Below are 23,280 nucleotides of genomic sequence, written 5' to 3' on the forward strand. Positions count from 1 at the left end.
TTTAAATAGTTAAACACTTTAATAAATAGGCTGTGTACGGATCGACCTATTTAATTAATCGAGTTGTGGTTGAATTGACATGCTTAACCTTTTCAGTTAAAATGGTTTACCTGCTAACCTCTTCACGTTTGAAACGTTTAATAAACAGGTTAAACCATTCGTGTATGGTTGCACAATTGTGTCTCTATATGATGTTTTTAACACGAATAAAAACACATCTTATGTTAGGGTGGAACAATTAACCTGCTAACCAGCCAACTTGTAACGCGTCAACATGTCAACCCAACACAATTGGGACCCTCTTATAGTTGTTAATTATCATTAAATTAACTATTATGATGTTTAAACATGTTTGAGGAAGTTTCTTTTTTTAGCGGTACAACATGGACACACTTCTAATTAGTTATCGAAAGATTACCATCACACCGGCTGACCGGAGGTGTCTCAACACTGCAAGCCGCAGGTAATCCCAAAGCCAAAGTTTGATTAATTTTGAAACCCGAGGATGAGTGACCATGACCATCACTAACCAATGTACAAAGACACCGTGGTTGTGACTTGACCACATTGGCTAGTTGTGTGCAACATGCTGCTGGCGGAGTTGATGAATTCCCGCACACATAACTAATGCACGGGCTCAAGCTCACGATAGCGCTTCTGCACTCGGAGTGAGTGGCTTCACCACTTAACATGACCGTGAGCGCAACCATGATCATGACCAACCCAAACACTTCACGCCCATTTAAACCCATTTCTTTTGTAACTTAAAACCTTAATTTGAAAGAAATGTTTGAGCTATTTAGTTGTTTATAAATGTGGGTAATTTATAGGAAAATTTGGGGATTTGTGTGGCCTAACTTTTTCCTGATGAAGGAGTTTGTTTCTAGATGTCTTTTATTGAATATGACAACTCTGTTTTTCATTAATGTTTCTTCTATAACCATGTTTTCATATTTCCTTAAAAACTACATGTTTTTTATGTTAAGAAAAGCTATAGTATTTGCTACTTATGTAGTGAGGAACTAGGAAAAGGTATGTTGCATGAAGAGTAAAAGGAAAAAAAGAATTCAAGATTAAGCTATCAAACTTTCGTCTAAATAAGTTAATATGACGATAAAAAGCCACAAGTGATATACATATATGACTATATACGTGTTGCATAAAATAAATGTTTTGAGGATGTCCAAAAACCTGATTTTGATATGTGTATAAATAATTTTGCACGTACTAGGATAGTTGTGACTAAACCGATAAGGCGATAACCAAGCAACCCGGCGAGAATATATTTGGATGTAATTATTGTATTATAATCTTTATGTATTTGCTTTTATAAATATTTGTTGTGAAATATCATATGTTGATCAAGAACATACTACTAATAAACTTGGAACCAATCACCATGACCATGGTCTCCAAGGGCAATCTTCAGTGATGGTTTTGTTACGATCCATGACTAAATCCGATGCCCGCCTCATAAATTCTTGTCTATTATCAATGTTTGTGAAGGACGAAGGATTCACTCCACGTCACACCGACCGTGCTTTATCATCACAAGGAGACTTATTTGCAGTACAATACACTAACCGTTAAATTTGATACGGCAATATATTTGATCTTAAAAGAGGGGGGAGGGTATAAACTATAAAGAAAGAATCGTAAGACAACAAATGACATAAAATGTGTATCGAGTTTTCATATGCAAATCGAAGTCCAACAAAAGCATATGTATTTGCAACTAAATAACAAACGAAATACTAGATGCATTCACAAACACCAACAGAGTTGATTCAACGTCCATATGCCTTAAGAGGGTGTTGCCCCCACACCTGCCACTCGTAAGAATTTTTTTTTATTTCGCATTTGTTCATATAATTAGCTAGATCCAATTAAGTAAACGATTTGATGATCATAATAAATCACTAACATTATGCATATAGATATATGTTAGTATGTATGTGTAACGTGTTCGTATGGATAGATACATGGATTCATTAGGTTCGTAGGTATGTATAAGTTATGCTACTGTGAGATTCAACCTAATTTTGTGTTGGCACTATCATGATACAACCATTTAACGTTTTCAAGATATCCAACGGCTGGTTTTTGGGGGTGGTCTTTTTATTTTTATTATTTTTATAAATGCAAGTAATTTATCATGCTAGAGATAGACCTTTCAGTTAATAACAAGGAAAACACATTCACATAATATATTTGTACAAAAACAAATCGCTCACATACAATATATCCCTCGATCCTAAATAGACAAGAAATCATATATTCTCACACATCACCCTCCATAAGGGAAAAAAAATCAAACTTCTTAGCACATGGAAGAACAAATAAATGGAGTTAGAACCCAATATTGGTAGTTGTTGAAGTCCACAACACCACTAACATAACGAGCGACAAGAGATGAAAAGGCAGTTGTGATTGGCTTCCATTAGGTGTCAAGCCATCTGTTTTCGACCCTGATCCTGCCATCAAAGTTTTTTTCTAATTAGCGTAGTTACCACTATTTCAATCACAAAAAGGACACAATTTCAAAGTTGTCTGGTATACACGCTCGCAACTTCTTAGATTGTTTAATTTTTTTTTTTTTTTTTTTTTTTTTTTTTTTTTAATCTTTAATTTTACCTTTTATTTCTACTGATGAAACATAGATATTACATCAATATAGCAGGTAGGCGGGCAACAAGCTGCGCCGCCACCCCTTTCTGAATTGCAAACCCTAACCTGCTAAAGACATACCCCTGCCCCTTTGGAGTCGACACATTGCTATGCACAACCTTTTGGACCCTGGTTAGAAAACGGATAGCTTCCGGTGCCAAGGAGCCAAATGTATCAAAAGCCAGAGGGACAAAAACATGTTGGTTCTCTTCGCAGGCTTTAGCATGTTTCTCCACCTTCTTCGTTTCAGCCCTTTTTATTGCTTGCCCAGCTACAAACCCATTATCCCTCAAACCAGCTAAGGGAGATACCCCTGTGAGGTCAACACAAGCGTGTTTTCCCCCGGCCCAACCAAAGACGAGCAAATCTGCCGGTCGTAGAGTGGATCTCCCTTCCGTGGGGTCTGTAAGGAAGTTTACGGGGGCTTCCTTTTAATTAAAAAAAAAAAACAAGATCATTGTTTTAATAATAGTCATTCCCAGTTCTAAGGGGTGGTTGGCTAGGATCTATAAATAGGAGATCAAGAGTTCAATTCTACATTTAGTTGTAAAAACATTGTTTTAACATACATCATATTTGTCGTTAGTTATTTGTAAAAGTAATAAAATAAAATAGAAGGTGTTAACAGCCCGGCCCAACTTAGCCCAACCCACCCTTCTGAGTTAAAAGTGTATAACTATAGACACAACCATTATGCTTAGATTGCATATATAGAAATAATGACCAAGCGCACATGAGATTGGGCTTTGCCTTTGCGTAGGAGACATTGTATACCTGATGGAGTATCCAACTCGGCGGGGGCTTTCGGGCAATATATCCGGTTCGGAAGTTGATCCTTCTGGAGAAGCAGCCGGTGATGGCGTAGATGTAGTAGGTGAACAACAAACCCAAATTTGTTAGAGAGAAATTTGAGACACAGTTATTAGATGTTAGAATTTTGACTCATTTACTATAAATGAGCTAGTGAGTTACTTTTATTATCACATAAAAAAATAAATATATATATATTTTGGTCTAGATAAGAAGAAAATGTTACCGTTGCATTGGCTAACGGATGGAGTCTGAACATTACAAGCACCGGGAAGTGTTAGAGCGAGTGTTTGGTTAATGCTTATACCAAGAGTATTACCCGCACCATTCAAAACTTGGCAAAGGCATTGTGGCTAAGACTGAACCATGCTTCCGAGCTGGGAGCAACACGAAGACGAAGGGGTGGATGTATTTCCTGTGACAAAGTTAAGGCAAGAAGACATACCAATAAGGGCATTGGTGCACCCTGATTGAGCCATGGCTCCACCACAGATGGAGACAATAAGGACCATGGCTAGAACCATACCAACCATTTTTGAAGCCATTTTATACTATTGACTCTCTATTTGGTTCTAGTTAAAACTAAAAAGGAAGTGCGTAAAGGAATTTTGTTTTAGTACTGAAGATGTAGGTCCCAGCAGATCCCTGTTGGACCCACAGGACTCACTTTGAAGAGAGACGTCTGCGCAGAAACCAACTGGATCCGCAGGACCCACCATGCTCAGAGACGTGACGTCCTTACGCGCAGTACGCAAGCTGTTCCCGCAGGAAATGCCTCCCAATGGTGAAGTACTCCGCCTGTTCCCGCAGCTGCGGATACAAGCCATCAGGGAAGGCCACCCGCGCAGCAAGGCTACACGCACAAGGCACTTAGCTCTCAATAATTCAGTAGTCACCTGAAGTAATGAGCAAAGCCGGGAACAATCCCGCACAAAGGCGGGAGGGGGAATACTCCCGCCCAAATGAGCCAGTCCGTACGATACTGGAAGATCTTTTGTACTGTACCTAACGAGGTATGGGCAAAAGATCTGACCAGAGATACGACAGCCCATTGACAACAGTATGGCGAGCAGCATGCTCTTGTACTGTATGTCACTATTAGCCGCTACCTACTCACCAACTCCTGTCATACCACGTGCATAGCCTGCAGTTGGTGGAAAAGGAATAGTACACAGCAGGCCTGGTCACTGTCAGCCGCTGCCTACCCACCAACTACCAGCATGGCACGTGCGTAGGCCACAGTTGGTAGAACAGGAATACTATTCAACCGGCTATACCCTCTTGGAAACCTACCTTCGGCTATAAATACCCCAAATTGTATGATCATCTCATCTTATCTTGTATCTTACATCTTATACCTGATATCTGCTCTAGCAATCTCTTAATATACACTTATATTCAAGAGCAATCTAGTCTGATTCTCACGCCATAGGGTGGTCACAAGGAGGTACCCCCCCTTCTCAGTGACGAGCTCACGGTGTCTGTTTTGCAGGTTATCAGAAGAACCATCTTTGCCGGACCTAACCCCTCGTGGGAAACATCCATTTAACCCCCAGATTATCCGTAATCTGCCCGGGGTCGATTAGTGTTTCTTCAAGTACATATTAAAATGTTGGAGTTGTGGGAGATTATAAATAATGTCTTACAAGGTAAAGGACAAGTTTTATTGGTTTATATGGTTGACCAACTCAGTAAAATAGTTATAAAAACTAAAATAATATAAAACTTATACTAACTCACCTAATAATGCTACGTGTAGAAGCAGTATGATCAACATAATTGGGCCAAAGCATTAAAATCACAAATGAACCAACCAAAAATCAAAATTTCACCTAGCATATCAAGGTAGGTTAACGGAGTTAAGTAGTTAACCAATAATAACATTTTTGGTAACTTAACTCAAAAGTTTGTAAAGGAAAATAATAATAACGGAACTCATGAAGGGGTTATTTTTGTTGGACTTAACCGTTTGGGTTAAAAAGAATCAAGCAATTATGTGTCTTTTAATTGGTTTATTTAATTATTTAGTTTGGGACAATTAATTAGTTAGATTTTATTTGTAGTTTCCGTGGTGTTATGGCTTCCCTCTGACCAGAGTAGGTACGGAGGGTGTGCGAGCCGCACCATCGGCCGGAGCACATAAGGTTCAAGGACATAAACTTTTTTATGCATATTACATATATGTTTTTGGTGTTAAAAATAAGGTTTTTTGCAATACTTTATGAATAAGTAAATGCTCAGAATGGTTTCTGCTTATGATAAATCGGTTGATAAAAGTTTTATCCATGTACGCTAGCGAATAAAAAATTTTTGTTAAGGCATACGAGCATTTTTATTTTTGCTCTGTCGAGGTATTTAAATTCTCGGAGGCAGTCATGCCTTCGCTAAAATATCATATTTCTCGAATGCAGATTCACTACTAAGAATTTGACAAATAACAATCTCAACTTTCAACTTTGTCATTAATAACATTCATAGTCTAAAATACTATTAGCTACATGTATTATTGATAACTCCTCATAAAAACAATTACTTAGCATGTATACCAACATTTACAAACACTTTTATTCGCACCAGGAAATGTCAGCATATAATCACAGTTTGCTTTTATTAAAGACACGCTATATCTATCCCGACATGCTCCCCAACAATCATCTGAGACTTATGATTCACTACTAAGAATTTGACAAATAACAATCTCAACTTTCAACTTTGTCATTAATAACATTCATAGTCTAAAATACTATTAGCTACATGTATTATTGATAACTCCTCATAAAAACAATTACTTAGCATGTATACCAACATTTACAAACACTTTTATTCGCACCAGGAAATGTCAACATATAATCACAGTTTGCTTTTATTAAAGACACGCTATATCTATCCCGACATGCTCCCCAACAATCATCTGAGACGTATGTATCACCATCACAAAACTTTGGATCAAATGCTAACAACCGGGTGCAGGTCTTAGCCTTTGCCGATCCCATCATTCCAACTGTATTATAGATAAAGTATTTATACAAAATAAGAAATGGTGAATAAACCTTTTTTTTGTTATTAACTCTTTTATTTGAATTTTGATTTATGTTTTGCAAGACAAAACTTATAATCATGAAAATGTAACGCATATACCTGTGATTATAAGGAGTATGAGAAGCACCAGATTGTACACATGAACACTGGTGAATCGAGCCATACTAATTTGTGAAAATTGTTTTTGTGTGAGTGTTGATGAAAAAAAAGAACAATCTTACGGTTTTGAACAAAAATGTCTGTGTATAAATAGAGAAATCATTAAATCCTTGCTAAAACTGATATGGATGTAAAAATCGTTAATGATACTAATAATAAAATATAAAGTACGTAAATAGTTATAAGATCTCTTTTTTTTTTAATATAATTTGCTTATATAAACCTATCATAATTGACTTTTGTCTAGCTAGTAAGTTCAAGGTTCAAATTTGAACAAATATATAATTGGAATTATTGGTGTAAATAGAGTAAATTAACTTTTTGACCTTAAAAAAACAAAATAAAATAAAAAAAATAAAAAAAATATATATATATATAATAATAATAATATCTAACTTGTAATCTCTTGTGGATGGAGTGGTGTTGATTTCCGACATATTATGGTATCTTGTTTGCTTTGTCTAGTATCCTGTTAATTTTTATATGAGTAAAGTGTCATTTTTGTCTCGGTGGTTTGACAAATAATGTGAATTTAGTTCAAAAAGATTATTTTTTGTATATGGGCCCTCCACATTTCTCAGTTCCTGTCATTTACATCCAAATCACTAAACCCGTTAAATTTGATTGTTAAGTCAGGGTAGACATGTCTTTTCACTCTTTCTTTATTATAATACTTGTTTCAGTGAACTGCGGTTTTTATCCTTCTGGTTTGTCCAAATCTGCATTTTTAGTCCAGTAGTTTTAAATTTGCACATTTCTTTGCTATGGTTTTATTTCACTTGCAATTAAACCCGAATTCTCTAAACTCGTTAAGTCTGGTCGTTAAACCCATCAGTGTGCCCTTCACGTGAGGGGCAGTTTTGTTCCATCTTCCCCAAATACACCCCAGCCTCTCACGTGAGGGGGGTTGCGAATTATGACCAATGTTGTAAAAGTATGTCTACAATGTCGAGTACTCTCAGAGTACTGGCTCCAAGGTATGGTGCCGAGGGGAGTTTCTTTAACTCCGCCCAGTTACTAAAAATTGTTCAATGGTGGTCAACATCAGTCAAAAATGCATCTAATCGGTTAACTTAGACCTATTTTGACTTAAAAATACAACATAATTCATTTTTCTATAATATTAAAGAACGAATATCATTTTTTTAATTAACGATTTAACATTTTTTAAAATAATTTTGTATTTAAAAATGTATTTCTCTTATTTATATTGATATTCACGTATTTTGTTATAAATATTAGTAAACTTATGATATTTGAAATATATATATTACCCAAAAAATTAATTTTCTTTATATTTATCATGTCTGAGTACTCCCCGAGTACTCCAAGTACTCCCTCCAAGGGGGTCGGCCGCCTGGCGACTTTTGCAACATTGATTAGAACTGAGGTTTATTAGAGGAGAAACATGACAATGTCGAGTACTCTCAGAGTACTGGCTCCAAGGTATGGTGCCGAGGGGAGTTTCTTTAACTCCACCTAGTTACTAAAAATTGTTCAATGGTGGTCAACATCAGTCAAAAATGCATCTAATCGGTTAACTTAGGCCTATTTTGACTTAAAAATACAACATAATTCATTTTTCTATAATATTAAAGAACGAATATCATTTTTTTAATTAACGATTTAACATTTTTTAAAATAATTTTGTATTTAAAAATGTATTTCTCTTATTTATATTGATATTCACGTATTTTGTTATAAATATTAGTAAACTTATGATATTTGAAATATATATATTACCCAAAAAATTAATTTTCTTTATATTTATCATGTCTGAGTACTCCCCGAGTACTCCAAGTACTCCCTCCAAGGGGGTCGGCCGCCTGGCGACTTTTGCAACATTGATTAGGACTGAGGTTTATTAGAGGAGAAACATGACAATGTCGAGTAATCTCAGAGTACTGGCTCCAAGGTATGGTGCCGAGGGGAGTTTCTTTAACTCCGCCTAGTTACTAAAAATTGTTCAATGGTGGTCAACATCAGTCAAAAATGCATCTAATCGGTTAACTTAGGCCTATTTTGACTTAAAAATACAACATAATTCATTTTTATATAATATTAAAGAACGAATATCATTTTTTTAATTAACGATTTAACATTTTTTAAAATAATTTTGTATTTAAAAATGTATTTCTCTTATTTATATTGATATTCACGTATTTTGTTATAAATATTAGTAAACTTATGATATTTGAAATATATATATTACCCAAAAAATTAATTTTCTTTATATTTATCATGTCTGAGTACTCCCCGAGTACTCCAAGTACTCCCTCCAAGGGGGTCGGCCGCCTGGCGACTTTTGCAACATTGATTAGGACTGAGGTTTATTAGAAGAGAAACACGACAAAAATGATCGTCACATGAGGGGCACACAAATGGGTTAACGACCAGACTTAACGAGATTAGGGAATTCGGGTTTAATTGCAAGTTAAATAAAATCACAGAGAAGAAAATTGCAAATTTGAAACTACTGGACTAAAACTGCAGATTTGGATAAACCAGAGAGACGAAAACTGCAGTTCACTAAAATAAGTATTATAATAAAGAAAGAGTGAAAAGACATGTCTACCCCTGACTTAACGATAAAATTTAACGGGGTTAGTAAAGGCAGGAATTGGGAAACGTGGAGGGCCTATATGCAAAAAATAAACTTTTTGGACTAAATTCGTATTATTTACCAAACCACAAGGACGAAAATGACACATTACTCTTTTTATATAATATAGTTAATGGTCTTAAAAAAATAATATGGATTAACATATTTTTTACATTTATTAGCTCCAAAATTCATAAAATCCATCATTATCGAAAATAAGTTATCCGTATATCAATACTATATATAATATACAAGAGATGGGCAAATTAAGAGTTTTAAGTAATTTACAACATAATCAACATATGATACAACTACAAAGCATAATAAATAAGGGCAAAATAGACTTTCAAGCATAAATTCACACGTGAGCTTTAAATTCATCTAATATATTTACAATTTTTTACCCTAAACTTTTATTAAATACAAGAATATTTATAATTTTGCCCCCTAATCTTTAACCATTTATTATCAATTATTTTAATTTTAAACCAACCCCCCCCCCTCCCACGATTTTTAAATCGACATAACTTTTTCGTACGTAAATATTTTTTAGAAAATGTTGCACCATAAAAACGAGCATTTTATTCTCTTTAATTTGAGTATGATATTGTTGGAGTTTTTTTAAGTTAAAAAATCAACATGTTACGTATAAGTGTTCAAGGCCAGTTTTGATGGTTTAAGTTAAACATGCGAGCCTAACTATTAGTAACGATTATTTGTCATCGAAAATAGTAACTAAACAGTAGAAAATTGAAACCGAAAGTTAAAGAAAAAAACAATCGTTAACCTAACCGATGATCGATTTAAACGGTTGTAAGGTTTCAAACCGAACCATGAACTCCCATAACTGTTACGTGATTACCAGAGTCTATGTTCAAACACCCGCTGTATCGCGCGGGCATTCTTCTAGTTCTAATTGAAGTTCTTATCATGTAGTTTAAATATATAACACACGATTCAAATCCTCAACAAAAAAAAATTAAAGAATAAAAGCCAGCAAAAAAAAGAGGCTGTTTCCAAATTCAAAAACAATAATGTCTTGGAATGAAAGAAAACTTCAAACTAAGAGAAGGAAGAAAATCTGAAATTCAAAATTCATTAATCTAAAATTGTTTATCATTTCATTAACTAAGAAGATTTGCATAAATATATTTGCATAAATTATCCTATTTCAAAAAAGTAGTTATTCTTGCATATATTTAGTATACTTTCCAAAATAATTATTTTGTCTCAGTCTTAGCACAATTTTTGGTTACCAGTTATAATTTCAAATCCAAAAAAAAATAAAAATTCAGGGTTGTCTAAAAAAATATTTTGGACCTAGGGGTATTATAAATTTATAACATAACTCGGGGTATCCGAATACAAAAATGGATAATAACAAAATATATTTTGCACTGATTTTACACTCGTCATGAAAGTTAAGGGTATCTCATACACTCTCTAGGTCCCCCTATATTTTGATGGCATGCCAAGGACTTTGGGCATGACCACCTCCCATAGTGTGACGGGCGGTGTGTACAAGGCTCGGGATCGGCATCCATGGGTCACGAACCGACTATAGAACCCTGTTTAATAAGTGGAACGAATTATTTTTAGTTTGGTGTGGTTATATAAGTAGTAACGTGGTTTTTAAATTAAAAGTAACCGAATTATAAAAATGACACGTCTTTTTATTTTTTAGTAAAATTGTCACTTTTAGTGATACGATCTTATATATTTTAATACATATTAATTATGTTTATATTTTATTTAGTTTCCTTATTATATTCTAATTGTGTTTCCTTATTGTTTATCTTCTCCTATTTTATGTGTTTTCTTTTCTTATAAATTGTAATCATTTCAAGAAGAAAATAAAATAAGAAAATTTGTCTCAAGTTTGGTTTCTATTCTTCTTTCTTGTTCTTGGAGCCTAACCCACTCTACGGGTCTATTGGGAGATTGACCATCTCGAATCGGTCTCTATCAAAGATTACAATATAGACCGAAAATAATAATTCTTTCTTATTCGAGACAACCGTCAATCTCCTAAGAACAACGACAAGTGGGGCGGTCTCAACGTAGCGACGGTGGCCGCCAATCTTGTATTTTCGTAGGATATGTGATCGTCGTCTTAGTAGTATGATTTGGCTTTATAAAGAAACTAGGAAGTGGAGTTCTTATTGTCGATAACTTGTAAGAATCCTTGACAAAATTGGCTTTATTTATAATTCCATAGTAACATTGATGAGAACCGATGTAAGAAGGCAACTGTTTTGCATGTGAGATACAAACTGGAAGTGGTGGCCATGTGCTTTTCGTCTTAATGGCATCAAAAGAAACAACCATTGGTACAGGTTTTTGACCAGGCTTCCGTTCACTGGTTGGGGTGGGTATAAAGGGTTTGGGCATTAGTGTGAGTTTTGGGGCTATTACCGACTCGGAATTGGTTATAGGCGGTGATTGTAGTGTCATGATTATGGGTGTAAGGGCTGGTTTTGGGTTGGTTATCGTCGATGAGTTGTTGGAAATTTTGTTGAGGGCGGCAGTAAGGTTAGCGGTGATTTGGTTCATGGTGGCGGTAAGTGAGTCAAACTGGAACTTGGCTTGGATGGCGCTTGATTCTTGCTGGATCAATAGCCGATCGATTTTGTCGACCAAGGCCATGATCATGTCTTCACGCGACGAAGGAGGCATGAGGACGATTGATGAAAGCACCAAATTGTTACGGTTTATTCGAAACAACCGTCAATCTCCTAAGAACATAAGAGAAGAAGAGAAAATAGACCCAAAATAATAATTCTTTCTTATTCCTTTTCTTAAACAAAGATTACAATATATAGGAAGACAAAAACATAAAAATAGAAATAAATAAATAATAGGAAATCATAATTTGACTCTAATAAGGAAACTAAATAATTGAAAAACTTAAATAATAATAATCATAATAATACTTTTATTATAGGATCGTATCATTTAGTTTCTTTAAGTTGTAAAGAGGAAACTTAATTAAGGATTTTGATAAGCGATTTAACAGATGTTTTAAATGTTGATCATCGATTTGTGAGAATCGAAAAAGCAGTCTACTTCTGGTAATCAGTTGTGAGAATCATCATATATATATGTGTGTGTGTGTAAATACTAAATACGTATATATGTATGTATGTTTGTGTATGTATATGTATGTAGGTTGGTATGTACGCATGCATTACGACATTACGCTAGTTTGTATAAATTTTGGCTTTGTCAAGTGTTTGCTAGATATTGATCTTTGATTTGATAACTATAAAAATTTCACATAATATATTTGTACAACAACATATCGACCCTCACTCGCTCCTAAAAATAAAATATCCCTCATTTCAATATAAGATATCATGTATACTCACACATCACCCTCCAACATATAGAAGAAGTCGAACTTCTTAACTTGGAAGAACAAATATATGGATTTACAACCCAAAACTAATATCCATTGAAGCCCACGACACCACGAACATAACAAGCGCCAAGAGATTAAGAGGCACTTGTGATTGGCTTCCACTAGGTATCAAGCCATCTGTCTTCGACCCTGATCCTACAATCATCGTTTCATTAGCCAATTAGCACGAATGGTGGCTATTTTTACTCGAATAGCTAGGTCACAATTTAAAAGTTGCCCAATGTATACTCTAGCGCACACAACTTCTTAGATTGGTTAATTCAAACAAACGAGATCATTATTCTAATAATAGAATATAATCGTATCTGATATTAGTTTTTTTTAAGTTGATTAATATTCTGTGAGATGTCCCTTAAATAAAATAAAAAGTATTGACAACCCCAACCCAAGCTGGCACAACCCGTCCTTGAATTTATAGGCCCAGACATTATACTTAAATTGCATATAATAGAATGAACAACACACATGTGAGTGTGCCTTGCATAGAGTGACTTTGGTATACCTGTTGGAGTATCCAACTCAGTCGGGCTTTCGGGCAATATATCCGGTTCTGAAGTAGATCCTTCGGGAGAAGCAGCTGGTGTAGGTGTCCCGTTCGCAACTGCATACACACAAACTCAGATTCGTTAAGAGATTTAAAACACGAAAATTTTTGACAAGTTTACCTATGGATGAGCTTATATGAGTTGGCTAAAAGAAAAAGGTCAAACGAGTTAAAGGTCATCACGAATCTATTTAAGTATTGTAATAATAATGTAGTTTTTATTGTCAAGTTTAACACAATAAATGTTTATTGGTCTAGTTAAAATCTAGAGAGCCAGATAAAAAAGAATGTTAAGTCAATCTGACCCATTTTGGTTTTTACTATTGAGTTGTATACACAACATATATGTAGCCACATGTCTACTAAAAGGATCACCGCGAAGAATAAAAAAGAAAAAAAAAATGTTACCGTTGCATTGGTTAACCGATGGCGTCTGAACATTACATGCACGGTTCAGAAGTGTTAGAGCGAGTGTTCGGTTAATGTTCATACCAAGAGCGATACCCGCACCGTTAAGAACTTGGCAAAGGCATTGTGGCTGAGACTGAACCACGTTTCCGAGCTGTGAGCAACACGAAGACGAAGGGGTGGATGAATTTCCAGTAATAAAACTAAGGCAAGAAGACATACCCATGAGGGCATTGGTGCACACTGATTGAGCCGTGACTCCACCACAGATGGAGACAATAAGGACCATGGCTAGAACCATACCAACCATTTTGGAAGCCATTTTATAGAATTGACTTTTGTTTTAGTTCTAGTTAAAAGTGTGTAAAGGAATTTTGTGTTAGTACAAAAACGTTAGAAATGTTAGATTATAAATACTGTCGTACATTGAAAGGGATATGTTTTATTGGTTTGTATGGTTAACCAACTCAACAAATAATTACAATTTTAAATGCCTTTTAGTTATAAATAATTAAAAACTAATATGAAATTTATACTTAGTCACCTAACCTTGTAATTTATGGTTACTGTTAAAATGTTGTTTTCGTGTTTGAGATTTGGTCGTTTATGTCATTCTTTATTAAAAAAAATATATTATTTTTTTTATTCGGAAACTTGAAGTTTCACAATACTTATCAATTTTATATAAATTGCTAACTCTGACTATTTTCTAGCGTTATGTTAGGGACATTTCTGTCATTTTACCTATTAGGATAAAATTGTCAACTGTAACAAAACCTTAAAGATGATTTATATAACATACTAGGTTAGTTACCCGTGTAGCACACAGTTAGAATAAGTAATTTTTTAATATAATAACATAATGTGAAATACAAAAAAAAAATTCACATATATAAAGATATGTTATACAGTAAAAAAATACACATTACGCAATTTGAAAATAAAAAGTTGTTACAAAATTCATAAATCATAAATTATTTATTTATTATTTTCTATATCAAAACTTAGTTGTAAATGTCAACTTTTTTAAACCAACTTGCGAACCAAAACTCATTTTAATCTTAAACTGTTTTGATTTGAACAATGTTTGATACTTTAATCGGTTAAAGAAACCCACCGTTTCGTATTGGTTACTTATAAAAATCTAATATTAATAACTAATGCAATACATTTTATATTAAACATATTAACATATATATGGTATTAATTCTTTTAAATTAGGATGAAATCATTAAAAATTGATAATGAAATATTAAAAAGAGAAATGTAGTTAATGTGAGAGACATGAGAGACAACTATTGGACTAAAACCGCAGATTTCGACAAACATTTGGGACAAAAACCGCAATATCACTCAATAATAATAGACTGAAAAGAAAAAAAGATAAAATATAAAACTATTAATAAGAAAAAGAAATATATATTTAACATGAGAGAAATGGTAAAATTTGGTAAGGTTCACTCATGTGTAATGACATATGGCATTAAGACCCGTGTAGAACACGAGTTAGAATAAATAAATTTGTTTACATAATAACACAATGTAATATGTTCAAATGATATAAAGATATAATATATGGTAGAATAAATTACATATTACACAATACGGAAATAAAAAGTTGTTGAAAATTCATAAATCTCTAAATATTTTTTTGTATACAATATTTGTAATTTTAACCTACATATCGAAATTAGTAGTTTCTTAGATAATGAAACGCATCACTTACTATGCGTTAAAACAAGTTGTCTCAAAAACAAATCAAACCATCTATAGTGGTTGACTTTAACTTTTATTAATCTTTATTGCAAAACAACCATAAAGTTAAAATTTCTTTATTAGAAATTGAATATTTTATCTAAAAATCAACGTGAAAATTTATTAATTATAAAAACCTAATATTAATAAGTAATACAACATATTTATATAAAACAAAATAATATATTTATGTTTGTATTAAAATTTTAAATTAAAAAATAATTATTAAAAAGAGAAAATAATTGATTAAGAAGAAAAAAAAGAGTTAAATATAAAACTATTAATAAAAAAGGGAAATGCATTTAATAAGAAAGAGATATAGAAAAATTTTGTAAAAAACTATCTTATGTAATATTATGTGGCATTAAAAACCTCTATTTATTATATAGTATATATAAGTTATATGTTACATAAGTAACATAACACAAAAACTCAAAAAGTGCACAACATAATATTAAAGCCATTTAACTAAATACAAAAACTTATTATTAAACTGGTAACATGAAGCTATCAATTACTACTAACAGTAAGACTATAAGGTGTGGATACCATTTTGCTTTTCACTTTAGAGTGTCACGTCAACGCCACATCATACCTCACTTTATTCCACTATCTTCCATAATAACATGGAAATGGTCATCAATTCACCATTTCCATCTCTTTTCAAATAAAATAATATCTAAAATTAAGAATTAAATATAAATAAAAAATACATTCATTTAAATTAATATAACTAAATAAAAAGATAATTCATTTAAATTAATATAACTATAAGTCTAGACCTAATAAAATATAATTACATTCATTTTAAATTAATATAACTAAATAAAAAAATTTACATTCATTTATTAAATATAACATGAAATAAAAATAAAATTATTTACTAAATACTCAATTCCCCACCCACCCCAAAGTCAAAACTTCTTTCTCATCTGTGCATCTTCATGAAACACCATCTTCACCACCTAACTTAGATTTAAGTCTTGAGGAATTTTGGTTTAAAAAGAAAAGTAACAATTGTGAAGCGGTTATATATATTAAATAAAATAATGTTTTTGATTTGGAAAATTGTTAAAACAGATCGGTATGTTCATCGGTGATATCTCCAACAAAAAATCACCGTCGGCTTCTTCATCGGCAGATCGAGGACCACACCTGATAGTCTAATAACGGTCTAAAAAAAGAATTAATGAAGCAGATGCCAAAATCAACCAATGTAAACAAAAGGGCCTAACACGAAAAAGAAGAACCTGATCCATATTCGCATATAAAACACATAGACAAAACAAATATCAAACCCAAATTGAGTATATGATCAACATTTCTCCAAACTCTAGTGCAGATTTAAACACATCTACTATCAATAGCAATTTAACTCCGAAGTAATGAATAGAAATTGAACCCTGAGTTCAACGACACTGAACAAAAATCAACGAACATGTATAAATATTAAACGAATAGTATGCAAAACACGATACACTAACGGAAGGCTTTACAATAGGCTGGGCCCACCTGCAATGAAAAAAAAATCCATCACAAGCTGGAAACGACCTTAGGAAAATACGGAAACATCATCCAAAACAACACCACAACCACTCAGCCAGAACCAAAATCATGTTGGAATGTACAATACTCAAATATACACATGGGCGGATCTAGTGTTCGGTCAGGGGAGCGTTTACACCCACTCAAGTCCATAGTTTCATTTATAATTTTTTAATATATAATGTCCAAATACCCAAGTGACCCATCAAAAAAAAAATTTAGTGACCCATCCAAAAATATTTTAGTGACTCATTCATAATTTTTTTAGTTCCCCAACTTACCTTTTTAAATATGTATTAGAGATGAATGCAGTAATCATTCTTCTCAAAATCAAGTAATCAAGATGTTAGCATATTTAAACTCATTTGAATTTATTTTTTATTTGCAATTGATGTTACACATTTTAAGGCTTACAAATGTATTATCACGAGCTCTACTACAAAGAAGAGAACAATATATTTTGGAAGTTGTTTATTGGTGGAAACGACTAAAGGACAGTTGCAAGCGTATAGAGAAAATGGATATGATCGGCTTTTAGAGAAAGTACATTCATTTTGTGGAAAATATGGTATTCAAATTTTGCACATGGTATAAAACTATGTCGATGACACTGGTTATAGACCCAAAAGACAAAGGTACATAATCACCAATCAACATTATTATAAATTTTATTGTTTCAACACTGTAGTCGATATGGAAATTCAAGAATTTGGTAATCATTTTAATGAGATTAACATGGATTTACTTCAAATGATGTTGGTTTTCAATCCGTATGATTCATTTTTCAAGTTTGATGGATCAAAGGTAATGAGACTGTGTAAGTTTTATCCATATGCTTTTGATAACGGGGACAAAATTGTTCATGCATTTCAACTTGACTTGTACATTGATAATGTGCGAAAAGATGAAAGATTTGCTAATCTGAAATGTATTACGGATCTTGCTAGAGTTATGGTGGAAACAAGGAAACATATGTCTTTTCACTTTTGGTTTATTGATTATTAAAGCTAACATTAATTTTGCATATTGCAACAGCAACAGTTGAGAGATGTTTTTCGGCAACCAAGATGTAACACCCCGGCCCCTCGCACCACCAATATTGTCCGCTCTGCCCACGAAGAGCTCACGGATTTGTTTTTGGTTGCTCAAAACGTGTTGGTGATGTTAAGAGGCAGGACATTACTTATGAACCAAGGATCTCTCTTGTCCACGGCCGATGTGGGATAGCCTAAGAGTGGGACGATGTTGTGTTTGCCAAGGGTGTTACAAACAACCCCCCTTTGGACTCATCGTCCTCGATGAGGCGTGTCCCATCATCCCGAACGGCATAAGAGTGGCTCTGATACCAACTGTAACACCCCGGCCCCTCGCACCACCAATATTATCCGCTCTGCCCACGAAGAACTCACGGATTTGTTTTTGGTTGCCCAAAACGCGTTGGTGATATTAAGAGGCAGGACATTACTTATGAACCAAGGATCTCTCTTGTCCACGGCCGATGTGGGATAGCCTAAGAGTGGGACGATGTTGTGTTTGCCAAGGGTGTTACACAAGATCATAAAGACAAATTTAGGTAAATGATTTGGTGAATATTTTTTGAATGCTTATGTAATTTGTATTGTTGAAAAGAAGCACTTTTAAGTGTTACGAATGAAGCTGTAATTGACCGTTTTTAAAAGATGAAATCACGTAAAGGTCAATTGTAATATTTATTTTGTTTATCTTTAATGAAATTTAATGTTTACATTTCTATACATAGTTTGTTTAATGTAAATTTTTTACTCGACTCGTTACGATTTGACCCGACCCACATTGGTTTGACTTATTTTAGTTTGAATTGACGAGTTCTAGGTTGAACTTTTTTTTGCACGAGTTCTAGGTTGAACTTTTTTTTGCACCAACTGGCTAAATTTTATGGATCCGTCACTGAATATACATATCAAAAGCATGGAACATAATTCCCTTATGTGGCCACCATCCTTTTTTAAACTATATAGATCGATAATCAAGTAGTTAATGTAACTTTTATTTTTAAACTATATGGATGGGTTTGCTCTTCAAAAAGGGGGGGGGGGGGTTACGGCGCAGCTTGTTGCCCGCTTACTTGCCACTTCATTGTAAATCATTTGGATGTTTCAACATATTAACTCAAATACCTAAAAAAAAGCAGTAGTTTTATTTTTTAATTAATTAATAGAAATTGCTTTAGGGATGTGAAAGATGCTTTTCGTGACGTATATGAGGAAGAAATAGAAAAAGTCTGATACGATCTAATGTCGATGTAGAGGAAAGACCACCAACAACCAAATAATCAATCATAAAACTTGATCATATATTATTAACTAGGTTAGAACCCGTATAATACACGGACTATTAATATTAATAAAAGAAACATAAACAAAACATCAATTTTTATAATTTTAAAACAAATATAATATACTTTTGAAATTAAAAGCAAGAATAAATATATATTGTGTTCAAAGTATAAATAAAACTATATAATCAATATTTCATAATGTTATTAATAACATAAACCATTATTGCAATTCATAAAACTTCTCAAATTTTAAAATAACCAACCAAACAAACAAACAAACATAATAATAATAATAAAAAAATACCGCAATTGTTTTTACCGATAGAATATTACTGAAAACCTTAAAATAATAAGTTAATACTAATGTCGTGAAAGATGCATGCAGTAGATATTAAATTTTAAAAAACAATTAAACTATAAACCTGATTGACATATATCTTTGCTATGAAGTTAGACGGTGCCATTAGTCAATCTATTAAAGAATGATATAACTAAATAAGATTTCAAAAAATGATTTTTTAACTTTAAACAACAAATATCACAATGTTCAATAATGTTTCAAAAACAATGATGAACAATTGAATTAATATTGTTGAATCTATATTACCAATATTGCGAGATGAAGTAATAATGATCCTTAAAGATTCCATATAAAGCTTGGTAGTTGCATGTTGAGAGGAAGTAACATTAGGCTTTGAAGAATATAATCAATCGCTAGCTGCATTAAGTTTGTTAATAACAAATACATTTGCATAATACTAAATGTAGATGTAATTTGAAATTCAAAGCAGAAATTGGCATCCATATTTCTGCAAAGATATATATAAACGTAAGTTTAATGACTTTTAATAACAAATTTCAGTTTACTAAAATAAGTTTATAGGTAGTATCTAATAAAATAATGATATAAATTAGTGACATTAATGTTTTAGAATATTATCATTTCAATAATTTATATCTGTACTTTAAAAAACTTAAAATATGATATGAATATAAATTAGTGAAATTAACAAATTGAAAAACCAAATTACCTATGTGTACATGTGTGTAACACCTTGCTTTGACTGATTAGATAATAACTTAACATAAACATAAACCAAAGAAATATTTGGGTTACCTTTATGAAATAACTTTGACATCAGGTATCACCTTGAATGGTTTGGATCAGTGGGAGAATTATGCAAATGTCCGAAAATCTAAAAGAAGTAAAACAATCAACAAAACAACATATTTATAATGAAACTCATAGGTAGGTAAAATCTTCAGTCAGATGTGAAGACGTATTTGTCGCCTACGAATTCAACATCAACATACCAACTACTTGATTCAATGAGTTTGAATCAGAAATTCATGAACACCAGTGTCGTCACCTTTAAATAAATGTTCAGAAAACTAAATGATTGACTACAATAAAAACTTCATCAGCATCTTCTGAACATGAAAGCTATTATTATAATATTAAAAATATTAAACTTGAAATAAAAAGATATAAGGAAGATATCTTTATATCTTGAAATTTAAATTTTAAATTTTTTAATAAATATTTCTCAAATTTATTATAACACCACACATTTTATCAATTTTATGATATATAATTGAATGCGTAATGACCCATATACCTCATTTAAGCTTAATATTTCCTTAATCTACAATAAAAGAGAGATGAAGGTGAAAACAGAAATGGTATATTTAACATAAAGATATTTAGTATCAAATTGTGTAAAAATACATCCAAAGATCTCAAATATGGGGTAAATATGTATATATCATCATCCTTGGTATATATGAAAATTATTAAGTTTTCATAATAGATTAGTCTAATTCCAACATTAAAACTGAACCAAACCAATCAAATCAATTTAATAAAAGAGCCTAGAATTTAGAGACAAATTCCATAATACCTTTAAAACTGAGAACCAAACGAAATCAGTTTCCATGTTGTGTCCACCACCCGCACCTGTTTTTAAACACCAAGAACAAATTTGAGATGATGCTCTAACCATCAATTCCTGACAAAATGCATTACGAAATCTATTTAGGGTTCATCTGAATCATCAACTAACACAAATTCAAATGAGAAAAGAACAATTGTTGTTAGAAGATACATTGTCGTACAATAATGATGGCTATCGGTTAGAAATAAGAAGCAAACGATTCGATATTGCAGTTTATGTAAAATCGATTTCTTTAAATAAAAATTACAGTTAGTATACTTATTGAAGAAGATAGAAGATTAATGATAGACATTAATAACAAAATCCTTGAAAAAGATTGACGATTAATGATAGGCTGCTAAGGAGATTGAGCGACTTTTGGGGTTAAGCATGAATGATCAAATTGAGTTTGACAGAAATCTAGCTAATATTTGGGATATAAAGGATTAGATTGTAACAAAATTTTGCCCTGCTGGCGGTGCACGCATATAATGTATATATGTGTGAACTCTCGGGTGGGCAAAAGTAAAATTGCACTAATTTTGACGTTATTTTACTAATCTCGTGAAAATAACGTTAAAAGTGGGGGAAGGTTATTCAGGCATCATGTGGTGGCGTTGATAGCCGAAAGACAAGGGCACATGCACCAATCAGCCGGTGTCCCGATGATTGAGTGCTATGTGCCTTATGTCCAAGGCTTGATGCAAAACTACTATCGAGCCGGGGGTCTCATCGGAAGCAGCCTCTCTATCCCTATGGGGTAGAGGTAAGGTTGTCTACATCTTACCCTCCTCAGACCCTACCATAGCATTGCTATTGGTGGGATATACTGAGTACGATGATGATGATGATGATGATTGTAACAAAATTGTTCAAATAGGATTTCTTTTAAATTCAAAATGACCTGCGATGAGATTTGTATTATTTTATTATAATATAATTTTAATATAATAAACAAATAGTGAGCTGAAATCTTGAGAAAATTCCACGTGGACTATAGAAGAGTTGTGAGGAAAAATAGGATATTGTTGAAAAACCCATTCTTTTATTATATAGGTAGATATCACTTAATAAAAAGCGTTACCTACAATAATAGATACATTTACAAGCAGAATTATTTTGACCAGGAAATTGGAGAAAGTAAGCACACTGTGCGTTTATTAGAGAAGCAACATGTTTATCCCGACATGCTATCCAACAATCATCCGAGACGTATTTATCGTGATCGCAATAATGTGGATTGAACGCTAAATACTCTTTACAAACCGGCATCGGTGGATATGCCAATGCGGATGCCATCATTTCAACTGTATATATCATCGATCAAGTATACATATAATATAAAGATTAGTAAGTTAAAATTCATTGCATATTCATAGGTAAATTGGTAAAGTATACATACCTACGACTATAAGGAACATGAGAAACGCCACATGAGTACTGCCGGTGAACCGTGCCATCCTAAATATTTAGTGGAATTTTATTGGGTATGGTTTTTTTAAGGATTAAAACAATTTTAAATTTTATGGTTTTGAGTAAAAATGTTGGGTATAAATAGGTGAAATCATTAAAAGCTTACTAAAATTGAGATGAACGTAAAATCCGTTACTATATTAATAATGCAATACGTTATTATTTAAAATCTTACCGTAACTGTTAGACATATATAATGGAGTTAATTAAATGGTTTCAGTATTTATGCGCAACTTACGGATCATATATAATCATTGTCATTTAAGTTTGTTGATTTGGTCCTCATGGTTAGTCAAATGCTTGCATGTTTGGTAGTCAATGTTGTTAAATCTGAAAAAACAAAAATTAAAGCCATAGAAAACTGTAGTTGGTCTCTAACGACACGAAGGTGATGGTACATTAAGGCTTTAAACTTATGGTCTTAGATTTAAAACATGATCAAATGGGATTTTCCACAGTGGTGTATTTTGATGGTGTTCCTGAAGGACTTAGACATGTAACGTTAAAATTAGTATGAACGGTTGGCAACCAATTTGACGTTGATAAAAGAAGTCATAGAAATCCAACGTCCAAAAATATATAAGGTTAATATTATCATTTTACATG

General features: G+C 32.8%; 2 protein-coding genes across 2 annotated transcripts; both read right to left on the minus strand.

Moving 5' to 3' along the window:
• Nucleotides 1–395: 395 nt before the first annotated feature.
• LOC143615006 (non-specific lipid transfer protein GPI-anchored 5-like) lies at nt 396–752 on the minus strand. The gene has a single exon (XM_077088273.1). The coding sequence runs from the start codon at nt 750–752 to the stop codon at nt 396–398; it is 357 nt and encodes a 118-aa protein (XP_076944388.1).
• Nucleotides 753–12,562: 11,810 nt separating this feature from the next.
• Nucleotides 12,563–14,168, minus strand: LOC143614991 (non-specific lipid transfer protein GPI-anchored 15-like). The gene is made up of 3 exons (XM_077088263.1): nt 13,651–14,168; nt 13,201–13,299; nt 12,563–12,833 (listed from the first exon to the last, which is right to left on the minus strand). Exons 1-3 carry the CDS (start codon nt 13,970–13,972, stop codon nt 12,709–12,711), a joined length of 546 nt encoding a protein of 181 aa, XP_076944378.1. The 5' UTR covers nt 13,973–14,168; the 3' UTR covers nt 12,563–12,708.
• Nucleotides 14,169–23,280: the final 9,112 nt, after the last annotated feature.

The sequence above is a fragment of the Bidens hawaiensis genome, unplaced genomic scaffold (assembly GCF_021521415.1).
Source record: "Bidens hawaiensis isolate Kalapana, Puna unplaced genomic scaffold, B.hawaiensis_p1.1 tig00041658_1, whole genome shotgun sequence".
Lineage (NCBI taxonomy): Eukaryota > Viridiplantae > Streptophyta > Magnoliopsida > Asterales > Asteraceae > Bidens > Bidens hawaiensis.

Bases quoted from the DNA above. Each gene is read 5' to 3' on its own strand.
- LOC143615006 (XM_077088273.1), bottom strand. From the start codon at position 752: ATGGGTTTAAATGGGCGTGAAGTGTTTGGGTTGGTCATGATCATGGTT.
- LOC143614991 (XM_077088263.1), bottom strand. From the start codon at position 13,972: ATGGCTTCCAAAATGGTTGGTATGGTTCTAGCCATGGTCCTTATTGTC. The intron at 13,300-13,650 runs GTAACATTTTTT...GTGTGTATGCAG, and splicing joins ATCGGTTAACCAATGCAACG to TTGCGAACGGGACACCTACA. The intron at 12,834-13,200 runs GTATACCAAAGT...CGATGATTGTAG, and splicing joins TGAGTTGGATACTCCAACAG to GATCAGGGTCGAAGACAGAT.